Here is a 15,000-nt window from a genome sequence, read left to right on the forward strand (position 1 = left end):
ATGATGGTGTGATGGTGCTCAGTGTGTGATGGAGCTCAGGGTGTGATGATGGTGTGATGGAGCTCAGTGTGTGATGATGGTGTGATGGTGCTCAGTGTGTGATGGAGCTCAGGGTGTGATGATGGTGTGATGGTGCTCAGTGTGTGATGGAGCTCAGGGTGTGATGATGGTGTGATGGAGCTCAGTGTGTGATGATGGTGTGATGGTGCTAAGTGTGTAATGGAGCTCAGGTTGTGATGATGGTGTGATGGAGCTCAGTGTGTGATGGAGCTCAGGGTGTGATGGAGCTCAGGGTGTGATGGTGCTCAGGGTGTGATGGTGCTCAGGGTGTGATGGTGCTCAGGGTGTGATGGAGCTCAGGGTGTGATGATGGTGTGATGGAGCTCAGTGTGTGATGGAGCTCAGGGTGTGATGAAGCTCAGGGTGTGATGGTGCTCAGGGTGTGATGGTGCTTAGGGTGTGATGGAGCTCAGGGTGTGATGGAGCTCAGGGTGTGATGGAGCTCAGGGTGTGATGGAGCTCAGGGTGTGATGGAGCTCAGGGTGTGATGGTGTTCAGTGTGTGATGATGGTGTGATGGTGCTCAGTGTGTGATGGAGCTCAGTGTGTGATGGAGCTCAGGGTGTGATGATGGTGTGATGGTGCTCAGTGTGTGATGGAGCTCAGGGTGTGATGGTGTTCAGTGTGTGATGGAGCTCAGTGTGTGATGGAGCTCAGAGTGTGATGATGGTGTGATGGTGCTCAGTGTGTGATGGAGCTCAGGGTGTGATGGAGCTCAGGGTGTGATGGAGCTCAGGGTGTGATGATGGTGTGATGGTGCTCAGTGTGTGATGATGGTGTGATGGTGCTCAGTGTGTGATGGAGCTCAGGGTGTGATGATGGTGTGATGGTGCTCAGTGTGTGATGGAGCTCAGGGTGTGATGGAGCTCAGGGTGTGATGATGGTGTGATGGAGCTCAGTGTGTGATGATGGTGTGATGGTGCTAAGTGTGTAATGGAGCTCAGGTTGTGATGATGGTGTGATGGTGCTCAGTGTGTGATGGAGCTCAGGGTGTGATGATGGTGTGATGGAGCTCAGTGTGTGATGGAGCTCAGGGTGTGATGGAGCTCAGGGTGTGATGGAGCTCAGGGTGTGATGGAGCTCAGTGTGTGATGGAGCTCAGTGTGTGATGGAGCTCAGGGTGTGATGAAGCTCAGGGTGTGATGGAGCTCAGGGTGTGATGGAGCTCAGGGTGTGATGGAGCTCAGGGTGTGATGATGGTGTGATGGTGCTCAGTGTGTGATGGAGCTCAGTGTGTGATGGAGCTCAGGGTGTGATGATGGTGTGATGGTGCTCAGTGTGTGATGGAGCTCAGGGTGTGATGATGGTGTGATGGTGCTCAGTGTGTGATGGAGCTCAGGGTGTGATGATGGTGTGATGGTGCTCAGTGTGTGATGGAGCTCAGGGTGTGATGATGGTGTGATGGTGCTCAGTGTGTGATGGAGCTCAGTGTGTGATGGAGCTCAGGGTGTGATGATGGTGTGATGGTGCTCAGTGTGTGATGGAGCTCAGGGTGTGAGGATGGTGTGATGGTGCTCAGTGTGTGATGGAGCTCAGGGTGTGATGATGGTGTGATGGTGCTCAGTGTGTGATGGAGCTCAGGGTGTGATGGAGCTCAGGGTGTGATGATGGTGTGATGGTGCTCAGTGTGTGATGGAGCTCAGGGTGTGATGGAGCTCAGGGTGTGATGATGGTGTGATGGTGCTCAGTGTGCTCACATCTACGTTCCAAGTTATCCACTGACTGTCTTGATTCAGTCTGCACATCTTAAAGGTATTATCTAACACTTCACACTTGCATGACAGATGTTCTGAGGGAGCTGCTGAAAGACCCACCACCAGTAACGACCCAAACACACCTACAGGGGGAACAAAAACACAGTCACTGAGAAGGTGTGAATGTTTCGGGGTTAGATGCTGCCTGGTCAAACAGAAGTCATACAGTAGGATTTGTTGGTGGTCAGTCGATGTGTGAAAATGATCTCATGCTCCCTGAAGCTCTCTTTCACAAGTTGAGCCTGATGAATCCTGGCATGATATTGGAACATGCTCACACCATCAGGGAAGAAAATAACTGATGGAAACATCTGGATATTCAGTACATCACATTCCTCAGCTTTTCTCTCCTCACACATGTCACAGACACGTCCTGCCGAGGTTCATGCTGTTCACGTGACCGAGCCTTGCAGTTGGAGATGTTGTAATTTGAGAGTTAATAGAAAAGCGCGGTGGGCGCGGCTTGGGACATCACGTGACGTTGCCGATTCACCTGGGCGAATCGTGAAACCGCTTCACGTGAAAAACGCTTCACGAGGCATAATGCGAAAGGCAGCGTTTTTTTTAAAGAGCAAACTCAGTAAACACATTAATAATAAAACACACAATAAACAGACGAACAGTTTGGGTGAGTTTTTAACGCATTCAACAGTGACGCCTTTACACACTAATAATAATAATAATAATAATAATAATAATAATAATAATAATAATAATAATAATAATAATAATAATCCTGCAGATCTCTGGGCTTCTGTACAGTGTATATTATTAACACTTCTACGAGAAAAGTGAAATCTGCACACTAATGTGTCTGTATGTAAATCACACACACACACACACACACACACACACACACACACACACACACGATCCGGTTCTGTAAAGATTAAAGATGAGGACTTACAGGTGAGATGTTTCATGGCTGCGCGCAGGATGAAGAATAAAACCCCACCGACTGAAGCGCGATTCTATGAAGAAGTGATGAAGAAGTGATTGTGATGATGAAGATGATGAAGGTGTGTAAATGCTGTAGAAGGAACAGATCACATGAAGGTGTTGGAATGACGAGTGCGCGCTCGCGCTATTGCTCCGAGACCCAGCGCGCGCTGAGAAATGCGCATGCTTCGCTTTCCATTTCCTTTCTCGAGCGCGCGCGGAGGATACGCCCACGAGTGGACTGAGCACTTTTCCGCCAAACATAGAAATGCACAATTAAACATTTTTTTTTATTAATGTATTTGATAATAAAATATACATTAAGTGTAATACGATCAGATATAATGATGTTCGGAAATTCCTGCACGTGAGTCGGACTGAGAGGTGAAAAGAATTACAGAGTTAAAACTTAACACGTGTAATAAAGTGTGAAAACATAACTAACCAGTGCCACCACATGGCGAAATGATGTCACTGCAGCGTCTCCACCTGAGCAGGCGTGTCAGTGGAGCGTGGAAGCTGAGTTTCCTACATGGACTCGAAACCCGGGCATTACACCCCTGTTGTATTGTTGGGAGGTTCCTCGGGTTCTGTGTTTTCTCAGGAATATGTTCCAGCAGCACCAAGTTGCCATTGCTGGGCCCTTGAGTGAGGCCCTTAACTCTCAAAGCAGCTTTATAGAATTTCAATAGAAATTTATAGAAAGTCTGGGGTGACTGTGGTGAAGGAAAAACTCCCTTAGATGTTATAAGGAAGAAACCTTGAGAGGAACCAGGCTCAAAAGTAGAACCTCATCCTCATTTGGGTGATAAAGAGTGTGATTATAGTCTTTAAACACTACAGAACACTGGAGAGTGAGAACTAACATGAGCACTGGAGTGTGTGATTATGACTGATGATCCAGGAGCTACTGAGCAACTCATAAAATAGCTCAACATCTGAGATCATCACAGATCCACCACCTGCTTCTCCATGCCAGAGCCTTTAAACACTCAAAGAGTTCCAGTGTCTAAACTCCACATGAAGTGGGGTCCAGCTGGTGCTGGTAGGTCTCTAGATGGTTCTGGAGGTGTTAGGTACCCTACCTGATGTTTGAATTGACCTGCATTAATGATCTAATTGCTTGTTTGTGGTTGTTTTGAGAGTAGTTACTTACATTTTTAATAAAGAAAATCATAAATGAAGATTAATAAAGAACACAAAAAAAATATAGGACACGAGTCACTGGGACTCTTTATGTTCCACAGCAGACAGCGGCTGATGATCAAGTCGCACGAATCCCATAATTTTGTCACATATTTCTTTTTGCGTCTTTCTGTGCGTGCAGTAGGATTTCTGTAGTTTAAAACATTTTTGTTACCGACAGCTGACTGAGTCGCACCTGGGGCTGAAGCGTTCCTCAAATGTCTGATCTGGTTGGTGGGGTTTTGTCTGCTTCCCATCTTGTGGAATTTTTTTGCTACACACATTGCAGATTGCCAACGTTTCATCTTTTTCACAAACCTTGTAGAACTTTTAGACCGATGGCGCATAAAAAACGTGTCTCACAAATTTAGCATCATCTGATCGGAATTTGGGTTCGGCTTTTATAGAGACCACCAATCAAACGGCTTTTATAGAGACCACCAATCAAACGGCTTTTATAGAGACCACCAATCAAACGGCTTTTATAGAGACCACCAATCAAACGGCTTTTATAGAGACCACCAATCAAACGGCTTTTATAGAGACCACCAATCAGTCACCAATGTAGTCAGTCACTACATAACTCTATAACAGTGTGTGTGTGTGTGTGTGTGTGTGTGTGTGTGTGTGTGTGTGTGTGTGTGTGTGTGTGTGAACAACTGGAATACCCATCATGCACTGCAGTGATGCAGTTTTTCTTTTCGTTTTATTTTGGTCAGGTGATCACTACAGGTGTGTTGCAGCCTGACGCAGGATCAGTGTAAATACAGGTGCAGTAAGTGAAGTGTGTGAAGTGTGTGTTAGAGAGCATCGAGTCCACTGGATTGTCGCTCCTCAGGTTCCTCTGCAGTCTGGCCGAGTGTGTCGAGCACCATGGCCTCATGCTGGACCTGCTCCTGAAACCTGCAAGTTTTCTTTGACCTGCAGACACACACTCTGATGATCAGCAGCTCGTTGTGAGAGAGTGCTCACAAAAACACACACACACCTGATCCTCTGTACACACCATTTCTCCTCCACGTCCTCGATGGTGTCAGGCAGTGGCACATTCAGAGTCTCGGGCAGCAGAAACGCAGTGACTCCTGCGATTACAGCGGCTGAGCCGTACACCACACTGGGCAGCGCAGGGAAAAACTCGTCCAGGATCAGGACCACCGGGGCAGCCATCGACCCGATACGTGCCATAGTGGAGGCAAAACCCATCCCGGTCTGCCTGCACACACACACACACACACACACACACACACATATATATATATGCCTGTACAAACACACACTCACCTGCAACAAACTGCAAGTTCTCTGTAACTGCACCTCCTTGAGTGATTTATTTCTCTTACACCACAACAATTAATTCTACAGTTACACACACACACACACACACACACACACACACACACACACACACACACCCTCCTCATAGCAGAAATACTCCTTTCTTTATCAGCCTCTCTTAATTTTCTCTCTGGAGATATCAGAGAACTAACACTATAACTGTTACAGCACTGACACTGGAGACTCCTTCCATACATCTTACACACACACCTTCTTACTCAAAACCTCTCCATGTGAATGATTGTAATGTGTGTGTGCATTGATGGAGTCAGACCTGATGACTGTAGGATAAAGTTCTCCAGTGAACAGGTAGACGCAGGTGAAGGAGGCAGAGGTGAAGCCTTTCCCCAGCACGGCCAGCGTGGTCCTCATCACCTGCAGGTCTGTGTGAGGGATTCAGGAGATTAGATGGTGATATGTTGTCGATGTTACAGAGGGTTTGTGTGAGATGAGCTTCTGTACAACAAAGGGAAATTAACTCCATCCTCGCTCCATCTGCATCTCACCTTTAGGGATGAAGATGTTGGTGAAGATGACAGAGGCCGATGCAAGGAGACACGTACCCTGCGTTAAACGCCGACCCAAAAACGTCAACATGACCAGAGCCACCAGTTTAGCAGGAAAATCCACTACCCCAAATATCACCTGCATCAGGTAGATGTTCACACCAAACTTCTGCAGGTCCATCGCCAGACCATAATATGCAAAGCTGGTGGAGAACCTGGAGAACAGGAGGAGAGCAAGGTGTGCATGGTTTCTGGTGACTTCCATTCTTTTGTTTCAGACTGAATGTTTTTCACAGAATTTAACATTCTGATGATGGAGAATTTTAAAAGCATTTTATAAGCCCTGCCCACTCATTTGCATGAGAAGTGTGTGATGATCTAAAATCTCTGAGATGTTCTGTATGGGTTTCTACCAGACTGCGATGAGGCACAGGGAGATCCTCCTCATGACCGGAGTGCGCAGCAGATCATATGCTGTGAACACTGTCTTACTGGACTGAAGCTCTTTCTGCATGTGTGAATGCAGCACCTACACACACACACACACACACACACACACACACACACACTTCGAACTCTGTAGTGTGTAAAACATTAGCTAGCTGTTGATACATCAGGATTGAGAAGATTATTTTATTCTGCAGTTTGTTTCATTCTCTCCTGCAGAAGATCAGAAAGTGTGCACTCTCTCTCTCTCGCCACATGAGTAAGTTGTGTGTGTGTGTGTGTGTGTGTGTGTGTGTGTGTGTGTGTGTGTGTGTGTGTGTGTGTGTGAGTGTGTGTGTGTGTCTGTGTCTGTGTGTGTGTGCATGCATGTTTAGGAGTGTGTAAATATCCTCCAGACCTCCAGTGTGATTTTCTCAACTGCTTCATGTTTGCCATTGATTCTGGCCACACGGTGGAGCTCCTGGAGAGCTTCACCTGAGCGACCGTTCAGCACCAACCATCTTGCCGACTCTGAGAACCACCTAAACATCACACACACACAAAACACACAAACACACAAAGATGAGCTGGAAACCATCTCTGCAGTCTCAACATTACAGTGTGCACTGATGTTCTCACCAGCTGTAGAGGAACACGATAAAAAATGGAGAGCAGACAGCGACGTGCAGCTTCCTCCAATCCTTCAGACTGTATGCTATCCCCGCCAGAACTATCTGACCAACAGTGAAGAACAAGGAGGAGAGGGAACCCACCAAAGTGCGGGTCTTTGTGGGGATCCATTCCACCTCTACACACACACACACACACACACACACACACACACACACACACCACAGTGAGAATTTCATTTTCTTGCAGGCTGTAGAGATTAAAGATTTTTGCAGCAGCAGTGAAATGAACCTGATGACCATCACAGTTTTATGTAAGCGAGCAATGTGAGGTCCAGCTGCAAAAACAAACATCTGCTTTAGATCATGTCACTGCTGCTGCTGCTGATGATGATGATGATGATGATGATAAGAGGAAGTAGAAGAAGATGAAGAAGAAGATGAAGAGTGGTGTGTTCTCACTGAGGGACACAGTGTTGAGGATGACCCCAGACACGGCCATGCCAGTGAAGAAGCGGAAGGTGCTGTAGGCCAGGAAGGATGAAGAGAACGAGGTGAAGGTTCCCAACACAGCTAACTGAAAATACGACCAGGTGAGTAACATCTTCCTCCCAAACCTTTAGGTAAAAAGGAACTTAAGATGAACATGAAGAAGAACATGAGAGGAAGAGCGAGGAACCCACCTGAGACTTTACTCACCTGTCTGAAAGTCCTCCAAAAATAATGGCACCTGTGAGAACTCCACCCATGTAGATGGTCTGACTCATCTGTTTGAGTGGGCGGAGAGTACAGACTAGATCCCACTGAAGGAAACACACACACACACACACACGCACTTACACTCACACACACACACATTTACACTCATGCATGCACGCACACACACCTCACATTTACACATACACTCTCACACACACACATTTACACTCACACACATTCACAGTCACACACACATACACACACACACTTATACTCACGCACACACACTCACGCACACTCACACATACACTCACATTTACACTCTCACACTCTCACATTTACACACACACACATTTACACTCACACACACACTCACACACACTCATACATACATTTACACTCACACACACTCACACTTACACTCATGCACACACACACACACACACACACTTAAACTCACGCACACACACACTCACACACACACAAACTTACTCTCACACACACACACCGTGAGCTCACATACCTCAGATACGATTGTGGAAATAAACTCTGTCTTCTTGTAAGTCCATCCATCCATGCAGTTCTCCGTCTCCATGACTGTGTAATTTAGGTTCCTGGTGTGACTTTGGTTTTCTGAGTTCAGATGCCACTGGGGCTGAACGTACCTTTTGCATTTGGAAAGCTGAGAGTCATCCTGAGGAATGAAGGCTCTCAAGAGAGCACTCTGATCTACCTCAGACAGGTTGAGAGCAGACGTCATGTTGGGGATGGTGCAATGATGCGCCGGGATTCCTGCAGTGAAGTTATTGAGTAAGTTCTGACTGGCCATCAAGAGGCCCGGGATGGAGAGTAGCGTGATGTGGATCAGCTGAAAGCGCCCCAGTCCACCCACTTCTTCTAGAAGATCTGCAAAAGGCATGCTGGCTCGTCGCTCTTTCCCGATCTGTCCCACACCGTCATCTTCTCCTTCTTAACACCTCGCCAAGCCTCGCACTCCGTGTTTTGACATTTCTCAAACACAAATAAACTACGAGCTCTAAAATAATTAATTCTGGGGTTAATAGTGGCTAAAAGGTCGCTCACGTTTTACTCCCTGGAGAGGAACATCTGCTGTTTATCCCAAATCTCATCAAACACTGCAGCAGCTGGATCTGAATCCCAACACCACAAACCCCATGGTACTTCTTAACTGACACATATACAGTAGGTGTGTGTGTGAGCATATGTGTGTGTGTGTGTGTGTGTGTGTGTGTGTGTGTGTGTGTGTGTGTGTGTGTGTGTGTGAGTTTGTTAGTGTGTGAGTCTGTGTGTGTGTGTGTGTGTGTGTGTGTGTGGTGGACATTGCACTTTCTGTCTGTAATCTTTTTTAAATCTGAAACTCAAATTCTCAAATCCCAAAAAGAGGAATTTCAGTAAAGAGCTTAAACACTACAGAAAAAACCCAGTGACACCAAAATCCAACCCTGAAACACACACACACACACACACACACACACACACACACACACACAAACAAACTCACACACACACACACACACACACACACACAGACTCACACACAAACAAACTCTCTCACACACACACACACACACACACACACAAACAAACTCACACACACACACAAAAACAAACTCACACACACATACACACACACACACACACACACACACAAACAAACTCACACACACACACACACACACACACACACACACACACACAGACTCACACACACACACACACACACACACACACAGACTCACACACAAACAAACTCTCACACACACACACACACACACACACACACACACAAACAAACTCACACACACACACAAAAACAAACTCACACACACATACACACACACACACACACACAAACAAACTCACACACACACAAAAACAAACTCACACACACATACACACACACACACACACACACACAAACAAACTCACACACACACACACACACAGACTCACACACACACACACACACACACACACACACACACACACACACACACACAAACAAACTCTCACACACACACACACACACACACACACACACACACACACACACACACACAAACAAACTCACACACACACACAAAAACAAACTCACACACACATACACACACACACACACACACAAACAAACTCACACACACACAAAAACAAACTCACACACACATACACACACACACACACACACACAAACAAACTCACACACACACACACACACACACACACAGACTCACACACAAACAAACTCTCTCACACACACACACACAAAGACTCACACACAAACAAACTCTCTCACACACACACACACACACAAAAACAAACTCACACACACATACACAAACAAACTCACACACAGACACACAGACACACACACACACACACACTCACACACACAAAAACAAACTCACACACACACACACACACACACAAACAAACACACACACACACACACACACACAGACTCACACACAAACAAACTCTCACACACAAACAAACTCACACACACACACACACACTCACACACAAACAAACTTACACACACACACAAACTCACACACACACACACACACAGACTCACACACAAACAAACTCACACACACACACATTAATTGTTTAATAATTGATTATTTTTGAATGACATTTTTTATCTTTTCATCTGATTTTGATAAAACTTCGATCTCTGGTGAAACACACACTTTACACCATTTATTACACATAAATCCAGTGTTACATCTGACCTTCATTCCACCCACACACACACACACACACACACACACACACACACACACACACACACAAAGAATGTGAGAGAAATGTGTGTGCCTGTAGGATTCAATGGATTCTAATGATTCGGTAAGTGCCCTCTAGTGGAATTCAATGGCAAAGCAGGTAGAATCTACGGTGGCCGAGAAGTGCAATACACATTAACAAATCCGAAAACAAAATAACAAATGCAAAAACTTTACACATGTACAAGTAACAAAGTTATAAGATTTTATATTTCCTGTATATCTTGAATGACACGTGTCACGTCCAATGATCGGTAAGTGTTTTATTCACACACACTGTACCTCCCTTTTCCGGATTGTCTGGATTGTTATTTTGTTCTCGGATTTGTTAATGTGTTTTGCACTTCTCGGCCACCGTAGTTCACTAAGTGATTCAGAAGAATTTGATTCTTTAAACGGATTCGGATTTCGGGTTTTATTACCAGTTATTTAAACATATTTCTGAGTAAAAGAGTGAAAATAATTGTAAAATTAATATTTGACTATTAACAGGTTTATTTTATAATTTTATTAGTTTTTTTTAAACGATAAAAAATAACAGAAAACAGAAAACATTTTATAGTCACAAGATTTTTGTAACCGGTTATAACGTATTATAATATTGTTCTACCGAATATAACGGTAAATTATAACCACGCCCCCTCACGTGACTGTGGTATGTGGAAATGTGCGCAAACAGGTCAAACCGCACGCGCGCGCACACACACACACCTGTACAGGCTCAGACCCGGAAGTGAGTGTGTGTGTGAGTGAGTGAGTGTGTGTGTGTGTGTGTTCCAGGTGAAGCTCCTGCGCACTGATTTGTGTTGATTGAAGGTAATTATGAGGGCTTTTTATTTTAATGTAAACTTTATACTTTATGTAATTTACTGTAGTTTTCTTGATATTTGTGTTGTTTCTGTTTTCAGAATGAAGCAGTTGTTGTTTCTTGGAGTGTGTGTGTGTGTGAGTGTGTGTGTGTGTGTGAGTGTGAAGGACCTCAGGGTCATCACTGTGAAGGAGGGAACGAGTGTCGTGATCAAGTGTAATGTGAGTGACCTTCATGAACACATCGAATGGTACGACCCTAAAGGACGCATCATGAACGGAGACTCGGGTGAGCACTTTAACCTTTTATAGAGTTTAAAGATTCGAGAGAATGAGGAGAACCTTCTCAATTCATGGTTGCGGATGTTTATTAGGTTTAGTTCACTGTAACTGAACTTCCTGCTTGCTAACGCGAGCTGATGTTTGTATAAACGGATCAGTGTGGTGGAAACCCCGTGGTGTCGAGACCTGAGACTCAGGGCTGGTGTGTGAACTCCATCAGCAGGATCTTGTCACTGAGGACGTCACCGGCTGTGTGTATTGTGTAACGTGTGTAACTGCTGTGAAATGCTGGTGCTTTGTCGTATGCAGGTGGGAATCGAATCACAGTGAACAGAGATACAGTGAACATCAGCAGCGTTTCATTCCAGGACCGTGGACGGTACACCTGCATCTCTCTGAGCTCTGACAGCATCTCCAACTACACGGTGACGCTGAGAGTGAGCTACACCTACAGTGGCCTGGGGCTTTACTACATCATCGTGTGCTTCATCACCTTCACCATCACCATCATCCTCAACATGACCCGTCTGTGCATGATCAACACGCACCTGCGCAAAACCGAGCACGCGATCAACGACTTCTTCCGCACAGACGGTGCAGAGAAACTTCAGAAGGCTCTGGAAATCGCCAAACGCATCCCCATCGTCACATCCACCAAAACCATGGAGCTTGCCAAAGTCACACAGTTTAAAACTTTGGAGCTGGCCAAGCAGGTGGAGGAACTGGCGAGGAACGTGCCTCTGCCTCCACTCATCCTCACTTGCACCACAGCTGTTGAGGAAGCAGAGTGTCGAGGTCCATCATCTTCACAACATCAGGAGGAGGACCAGAGTGAACAAGACGCCCTGAACAGACACACAGAAAATTAACACAGGGGTGTGTGTGTGTGTGTGTGTGTGTGTGTGTGTGTGTGTGTGAGTGAGTGAGAGCCTTCTAAACACTTCATTATAATTGTAGAAATAAAGTCACAGGTTCAGAGTATAAGACTTTTAAGAGGAAACAGAAGTTCCAGATTTGACCAACAGGTGGTGACAAAGTTCAACATCTCATATTTATTATTTGTGCTGGTTTCTCTGTAATAATGTTTTGTTTATTTTTGATTGTTTTATTAAATGATTTTTCTCAATCAGACACGTTACCATGGTGACAGTCAGTTAAAATAGTGGCCATAGTTGCTGAGGTGTGTGTGCAGTGAAAGAGCTGAGTGGTGGGAGGTGGAGGTGATCTTTGTTCTGAAGGTGTGTCAGTTCTTTACTTATCACGTTTTTTATTACCAATCAGCAGCTAAAGCACATTCAACTGTCTATAAACAATTTACTATCTGAATTGTACAGGATTAAACACTTCAGTGTGAGGGAGTGGTTTATCAACACACATACCATACATATCACACTTCTATAATCACTTCAACACAATAAACACACACTTACACCTATTTGTTAAACCTATTATTGTAGTAGTTGTAGTTATGGTTCATGTTATTATTGTTGTAGTTGTAGTTACAGTAGTAGTTAAGATTATTGTTATTATTATTGTATTACATTAGTACTTACAGTAGTTATAGTAGTTACAGAAGTAGATACAATATTTACATTAGTAGTTACAGTAGATATAATATAGTACTCCGAAAATTAGCTATCTTCAAGCGACAGGTGAAGACCTTCCTCTTCCTGAAACACTTAAACTACCACTTTTCCATGTTTGCGTTGTCTTTTATAAAAATATAATAAAAAATTTAATAATAATAAAAAATTATCTCAAGTTGTAGGCTAATTTATCTTAAGTTTATAATCTAGTGTAGATTTATTCATTGATGGAGACTCAAAGGACTTTTGTACATCGCTCTGGACATGGACACAAATGTAGTTACAGTAATTACAGAAGTAGTTATAGTAGTTGCAGCAGTTACATAAGAAGTTACAGTAGTAGATGCAGTAGTTACAGTACAGTATAGTTACAGTAGTTACAAAAGTAGTTACAGAAGTTATAGTAGAAGTTACAGCAGAGGTTACAGTGGTTATAGGAGTTACAGTATTTATAGTAGAAGTTACAATGGTTACAGTAGAAGTTACAGTGGTTATAGTGTTACATTAGTTTTAGTAGTTACAGTAGATGTTATAGTAATTACAGTAGAAGTTACAGTGGTTGTTGTACAAGTTACAGTAGTTATAGTGGTTATAGTATAAGTGACAGTAAAAGTTATAGAAGTTACATAAGTTATAGTAGAAGTTACAGTGGTTGCAATAGAAGTTACAGTAATTACAGTAGAAGTTACAGAAGTTATAGTAAAAGTTACAGTAATTACAGTAGAAGTTAGTGGTTTTAGTAGTTACAGTGGAAGTTACAGTAGTGACAGTAGAAGTTAAAGTGGTTATTGTAGAAGTTACAGTAGTGACAGTAGAAGTTAAAGTGGTTTTTGTAGAAGTTACAGTATTTACAGTAGAAGTTACAGTAGTTACAGTAGAAGTTACAGTGGTTACAGTAGAAGTTACAGTAGTTACAGTGGTTACAGTAGAAGTTACAGTAGTTACAGTAGAAGTTACAGTGGTTACAGTAGAAGTTACAGTAGTTACAGTAGAAGTTACAGTGGTTATTGTAGAAATTAATTGTACACTAATAACCTGTTAACCGGTTGACGCAACTTTATGAGCGGTACCATTTTACCCGACTCGAGGGGGTCACAAACTCATTTCAGTCCGTTTATTTTTGATTAAATCTTTGTCTTTAAGACTCCATAACCACTCGGACTTTTCTTTATCCCTTCTTTATTTAGCGAAATGATTGCTCTCGAAACCTTTTCTCAATAACATTAGTGTTAGTAGTGTTAGTGCGATGCCGTGTGCTCCCCCATCGCACTGTGAGATGGTTCGCTCCATTGAGGCGGAAGTAAACGCTGTGTAACGCAGTGAGATGAAGTTGGAGTGTGTGTGTGTGTATGTACAGTGTGAGTGTATGAGTGGAGTGTATGTAGAGTGTGTGTGTGTGTGTGTGTGTAGAGTGTGAGTATATGAGTGAAGTGTGTGTAGAGAGTGAGTATATGAGTGGGGTGTATGTAGAGTGTGTGTGTAAGTGTGTGTAAAGTGTGTGTAGAGAGTGAGTATATGAGTGGGGTGTATGTAGAGTGTGTGTGTAAGTGTGTGTAAAGTGTGTGTAGAGAGTGAGTATATGAGTGGGGTGTATGTAGAGTGTGTGTGTAAGTGTGTGTAAAGTGTGTGTAGAGAGTGAGTATATGAGTGGGGTGTATGTAGAGTGTGTGTGTAAGTGTGTGTAGAGAGTGAGTATATGAGTGGGGTGTATGTAGAGTGTGTGTGTAAGTGTGTGTAGAGAGTGAGTATATGAGTGGGGTGTATGTAGAGTGTGTGTGTAAGTGTGTGTAGAGAGTGAGTATATGAGTGGGGTGTATGTAGAGTGTGTGTGTGTAGAGAGTGTGTGAGTGAGTATATGAGGGGAGTGTGTGTAGAGTGTGAGTACGTGTCAGTGGTTCACTATGATGAGGAGGAGAGAGAAGAGGTTGGTGCAGGTGGTGGTGTTGATCATCGCCGCGCTGTTGTTCCTCTACACCGGCGCTCTGA

At 44.0% G+C, this 15,000-nt stretch overlaps 5 protein-coding genes across 14 annotated transcripts in view; 3 read left to right on the plus strand and 2 right to left on the minus strand.

The window, feature by feature from the left end:
- The window catches only part of LOC310739555 (uncharacterized protein), a 5,916-nt gene extending 2,991 nt beyond the window's left edge, over positions 1-2,925 (minus strand). Inside the window, exons 1-2 of the mRNA XM_083565549.1 lie at positions 2,721-2,925; positions 1,757-1,896 (exon numbers count right to left, since the gene is read on the minus strand). Of these exons, the coding sequence (XP_083421675.1) occupies positions 1,757-1,896; positions 2,721-2,736 (156 nt within the window). The 5' untranslated portion in view covers positions 2,737-2,925. The remainder of the gene's footprint in view (positions 1-1,756; positions 1,897-2,720) is intronic.
- Positions 2,926-3,023: 98 nt separating this feature from the next.
- Positions 3,024-8,820, minus strand: oatx (organic anion transporter X). 3 transcript variants are annotated; one of them, XM_083565518.1, is made up of 11 exons: positions 8,056-8,771; positions 7,533-7,636; positions 7,296-7,450; positions 6,844-7,012; positions 6,623-6,746; positions 6,192-6,307; positions 5,918-5,993; positions 5,779-5,836; positions 5,547-5,655; positions 4,944-5,150; positions 4,629-4,858 (listed from the first exon to the last, which is right to left on the minus strand). In XM_083565518.1, exons 1-11 carry the CDS (start codon positions 8,449-8,451, stop codon positions 4,738-4,740), a joined length of 1,635 nt encoding a protein of 544 aa, XP_083421644.1. In that variant the 5' UTR covers positions 8,452-8,771; the 3' UTR covers positions 4,629-4,737. The 3 variants fall into 3 exon arrangements, with proteins under 3 accessions (XP_083421642.1, XP_083421644.1, XP_083421643.1); XM_083565516.1 differs by having other exon boundaries at positions 3,024-4,858; positions 5,779-5,993; positions 8,056-8,760; XM_083565517.1 differs by having other exon boundaries at positions 5,779-5,993; positions 7,533-7,600; positions 8,056-8,820.
- Positions 8,821-9,008: 188 nt separating this feature from the next.
- LOC310739489 (uncharacterized protein) lies at positions 9,009-10,070 on the plus strand (the record flags this gene model as incomplete). The annotated part of the gene is made up of 1 exon (XM_083565413.1): positions 9,009-10,070. A coding segment is annotated over one exon (1,062 nt), but the record flags the coding sequence as incomplete, so codon positions are not given.
- A 983-nt stretch (positions 10,071-11,053) lies between these two features.
- On the plus strand, positions 11,054-12,559 carry LOC310739552 (microfibril-associated glycoprotein 3-like). Its single transcript, XM_083565545.1, has 3 exons — positions 11,054-11,155; positions 11,248-11,435; positions 11,738-12,559. Exons 2-3 carry the CDS (start codon positions 11,249-11,251, stop codon positions 12,295-12,297), a joined length of 747 nt encoding a protein of 248 aa, XP_083421671.1. The 5' UTR covers positions 11,054-11,155; position 11,248; the 3' UTR covers positions 12,298-12,559.
- Positions 12,560-14,308: 1,749 nt separating this feature from the next.
- Positions 14,309-15,000, plus strand: part of galnt10 (UDP-N-acetyl-alpha-D-galactosamine:polypeptide N-acetylgalactosaminyltransferase 10 (GalNAc-T10)) — a 16,038-nt gene continuing 15,346 nt past the window's right edge. For 5 of the 8 annotated variants that reach the window (XR_014537412.1, XR_014537413.1, XR_014537414.1 and 2 more), the window contains exon 1: positions 14,797-15,000. This exon is cut by the window's right edge and continues 44 nt beyond it. Coding sequence is in view for 3 of the 8 variants with exons in the window: in XM_083565513.1 (XP_083421639.1) it covers positions 14,916-15,000 (85 nt within the window). In the remaining 5 variants the exon portion in view is untranslated. Of the gene's footprint in view, positions 14,686-14,796 lie in introns of those variants that run through there. The other 3 variants (XM_083565513.1, XM_083565515.1, XM_083565514.1) reach the window with 3 other exon arrangements.

This window comes from Silurus aristotelis (genome assembly GCF_946808225.1).
Source record: "Silurus aristotelis genome assembly, chromosome: 16".
NCBI classification, from domain to species: Eukaryota; Metazoa; Chordata; class Actinopteri; order Siluriformes; family Siluridae; genus Silurus; species Silurus aristotelis.

Bases quoted from the DNA above. Each gene is read 5' to 3' on its own strand.
- oatx (XM_083565516.1), bottom strand. From the start codon at position 8,451: ATGCCTTTTGCAGATCTTCTAGAAGAAGTGGGTGGACTGGGGCGCTTT. The intron at 7,013-7,295 runs GTGAGAACACAC...GTGTGTGTGTAG, and splicing joins CCTCAACACTGTGTCCCTCA to AGGTGGAATGGATCCCCACA. The intron at 5,151-5,546 runs GTCTGACTCCAT...GTGTGTGTGCAG, and splicing joins CTTTATCCTACAGTCATCAG to GCAGACCGGGATGGGTTTTG.
- LOC310739552 (XM_083565545.1), top strand. From the start codon at position 11,249: ATGAAGCAGTTGTTGTTTCTTGGAGTGTGTGTGTGTGTGAGTGTGTGT. The intron at 11,436-11,737 runs GTGAGCACTTTA...TGTCGTATGCAG, and splicing joins CATCATGAACGGAGACTCGG to GTGGGAATCGAATCACAGTG.